Source organism: Aphanomyces astaci, assembly GCF_000520075.1.
Source record: "Aphanomyces astaci strain APO3 unplaced genomic scaffold supercont1.84, whole genome shotgun sequence".
Lineage (NCBI taxonomy): Eukaryota > Oomycota > Saprolegniomycetes > Saprolegniales > Verrucalvaceae > Aphanomyces > Aphanomyces astaci.
Window position 1 is genome coordinate 3,203 of NW_009798347.1, and position 3,350 is coordinate 6,552.

Consider the following 3,350-nt stretch of genomic DNA (forward strand, 5'->3'; position numbering starts at 1 on the left):
CAGACCTGAGGTAAGTGTTGTTTAACATAATCTTCTGATTGCCCAGTTGTAGTTGGCCCGACTCGCACAGCGAACTGCCGACCCGTCGCTGTCCATCGCGATCCCGCGATCGCGCTCGCGTGGGAGTTCGAGATCGCGCGGGCGATCGGCACCCCCTCGGGGACAGGCGAGACGCCAAGCGGGTTTGCGGTGCTCCCTGCGATCGCTTGGTCGAGCGTATGGGCTTCGCCGACGGCGAGTACCTCGACGTGGGCGCGCGAAGATGCGCAGGTGGCGGCGCGATTGTCGGCGGCGCGGCCGGCGAATCCGTTCGTGGGGTACAATCCGCCGTCGGGGCCTCAACAGGGTGGTCAATTGACAGCGGCGGAGCGGCAAGCAGCCGCAGATTATCGGGCGGGGGCGCGGGCGATTGCGGCGCCGCAACAAGTGGTGGTGCCGATGTCGAGTGCGGCGACAGCTGGGGAGTCGGGGGAAGAGGAGAAGTCGCAGGCGGCGGAAGAGGAAGAGCCGTTGCGGGATCCGAAGGATCGGCTGCCGTCACTTCATCCGTCGTAGGAGTAGATAGTAACGGTAAATAACGTTTGAGTTTACCCACATAAAAGATTGGATGGATCTGCCATGAGGTGGGCAGATCGAGCTTGTAGTTGGTGGGACTGACCACGCGAAGAACGGCAAAGGGGCCGTGCCAAGCACTTCGTAGCTTGACATTGGAAGACATTCCAACCGCTCGTGCGCGGAATGCATGGGCGGGCACTGCCGACTTGTGGAGGAGAACTTGTTCGCCCACGGCGAAGGACGCGAGGTTAGAGCGGCCATGTTTGTTGGCTTGAGTTGATTGGCGCTGCTGAGCGGCAGCGATGCTGTCATGGATCTGTTGCATAACAGAGACGCGACGGGAGAGGAAACTCTGAATGGTTTGGAGAGTAGGGCTGGGGGCGTTGGAAAGTACGCCTGCAGGCCGCGCGGTGAGTTCACCCCCACTTGAGGTCGAACCTTCGAGCATTGGAGGGAGGTGGGGGTGTTGGAGATGGACCGCATAATGCGGCGAAAAGCCAGTAGACGCCTGAACCGAGGCGTTGTAAGCGAAAACCGCGTGCCGTAGCGTGACAGCCCAAGAGGAGCCGGTGGAGACGGAGTAGCTCCGGAAGATATCTTCGAGGACGCGGTTGGCGCGTTCCGTTTGACTATCGGACTCGGTGAAGTCGACATATCGAGCGATGTGTCGCAGAGGGCGAAGGGGGTGGACCAAAACTTCGCCGTGAACCGCGGGTCGCGGTCCGAAACGATGGAGCAAGGTAGGCCAAAACGACAGCAAACGTGGTCGAAAAAGATATGAGCGGCATCCGCGCCGCTCAGCGTGTCTCGGACGGGGACGGAAATAACGTACTTCGACGCTCGGTCGACACAAACCATAATGCCGCGGGCGTCGCGGGGCAGGCCAAACATGAAATCCATGCTGACGGACGACCAAAGTTCGTCGGGAAGGTTGGAGTGGAGCCCGAGAGGAGGCGGTGATATTAGTGCGCTGGCAAGCGTCGCAATCAGCGACGTAGCGCACAACGGATTTATACATGCGGGGCCACCAGAATGAACGCGCCAGGATCGCGTGCATTCTGTCGCGGCCGAAATGGCCGCCGCTGGGGGAGTCATGGTAGGATCAAAGGAAAGTGAGGCGCAGTTGCGCGTCACCGGGCACAACAATGCGCGGAGGTGAGTCCGCCGTGGGTTGAAACATCAAAAGCCCATCGGCGAGGGCGAAGCGGTGTAAGGCCGACGAAGCTCGGCGGGGTTTGGGGAAACGGGGTCGGTGAGCGCCGCCAGGCGCGACGAGCAGTCAGCGTCAAAGGGGGACGCTGCATGAATTCGATCGTGAAGACCCGTCGTTAAAAGACCGATCGAGGTCAGTTCGAGATCAGGGCGCCGAGAGAGGTCGTTGGCCAGAATGTTGTCCTTTCCGGGCTTGGTCAGGGCGTACTTCATGGAGAGAAGTTCCAAATCGTGGACTGGGTACGCCCGCTCAGCCGCGTGAAGTTGGCGGCTTTGGGTAGGAGACCGGGCGAGAGTGACCGGAGGCGTCGTGCTGCATCAGGCAGCAGCCAAATGCGAATTGCGAAGCGTCGCAAACGACGGAGAAAGGTTTGTCAACGTCTGGGAACGCCAAGATCGGGGTGCGTTGAAGGTTGGTTTTGAGGCCGTCGAAAGCCTCTTGACAGGCGGAGTCCCAAACCGGCCTCATTAAGGAGAAGCCGAAACAACGGCTGGGCGATGTCGGCAAAGTTGTGCGAGAATATATGCAGGTAATGTCGCAAGGCCCAGCCAGCGACGAAGCTCCTTGACCGAGGTGGGGATAGGCCACTCCGGAATGGCCTTGATCTTTTCGGGATCAGCCCGACAACCGATCACCCCCACTGGGATTTCGTCAACGCCAAACATACATTTGGCGAGGTTGGCATAAAGTCCGTTGGCACGGAGGACTTCAAGCACCTTGCGGAGGTGGCCGCGATGAACGTCGAGAGCAGATTGCGTGGAGTGGTACACTGTACGATGCATGACTTGTAGAGAGTAGTGAAGTGATCGAAGGGAACTGACTGATTGACTGGATAATGAAGTTACTTTTGGATTTGTAATCGAGGTCACCGTTGTGAACACGGTAGTCGTCGGTTGCGAACACCGGCGCAAGACAACAGAGATGCAAAATAGCCCCGAGAATAGGCATTACATGTATATATATGGGTTTCTAAGCTGAAGTAAGATACAGTTCGTCGGCGGGGTCGAGTTATGATTAGCTAACCACAAACACAACGTTCGTGCAAATCAAATTGAGAATCCAAGTACACTGGGGGCCAATAGAAGTGCCTCACGTACTGGGACTACGTCCAAAACTACGCGACCATGCCAAAAGCAACCACTACATCCAAGCCTACCCTCAAACCCACTCGAACTTCAACTCCGGTCACTACCCCCAAGCCTTCTCCAGCCCGTACACCAGCCCGTACACCAGCCACTACTCCTGCGTCTACTGCCAAGCCAACGCCGGCACCCACCTCTGATCCTTCCTGTCCCCGTATTCGAAAGTCCTGGGATACACTCACCGCTGCCGAAAAAGAAACGTTCGTGTCCGCGATAGAGATCGCCATGGATCGTGGCCTGTACCAAAAGTTTGTCCTCATTCACCAAGAACAAATGGGCAACCGCGAGGCGCACGGCACGTGCGTGTTTCTGTTTTGGCATCGCAAGTTCCTCCTCGGGTTTGAGAACATGCTGCGCAGTCTCGGGGGCCAATACAAGTGCCTCACCCTTCCGTACTGGGACTACGTCCAAAACTACGCGACCATGCAAAACACCCCCCA

At 58.0% G+C, this 3,350-nt stretch overlaps 1 protein-coding gene across 1 annotated transcript; it reads left to right on the plus strand.

The window, feature by feature from the left end:
- Positions 1-2,892: 2,892 nt before the first annotated feature.
- H257_16312 (hypothetical protein) lies at positions 2,893-3,300 on the plus strand (the record flags this gene model as incomplete). The annotated part of the gene is made up of 1 exon (XM_009844688.1): positions 2,893-3,300. A coding segment is annotated over one exon (408 nt), but the record flags the coding sequence as incomplete, so codon positions are not given.
- Positions 3,301-3,350: the final 50 nt, after the last annotated feature.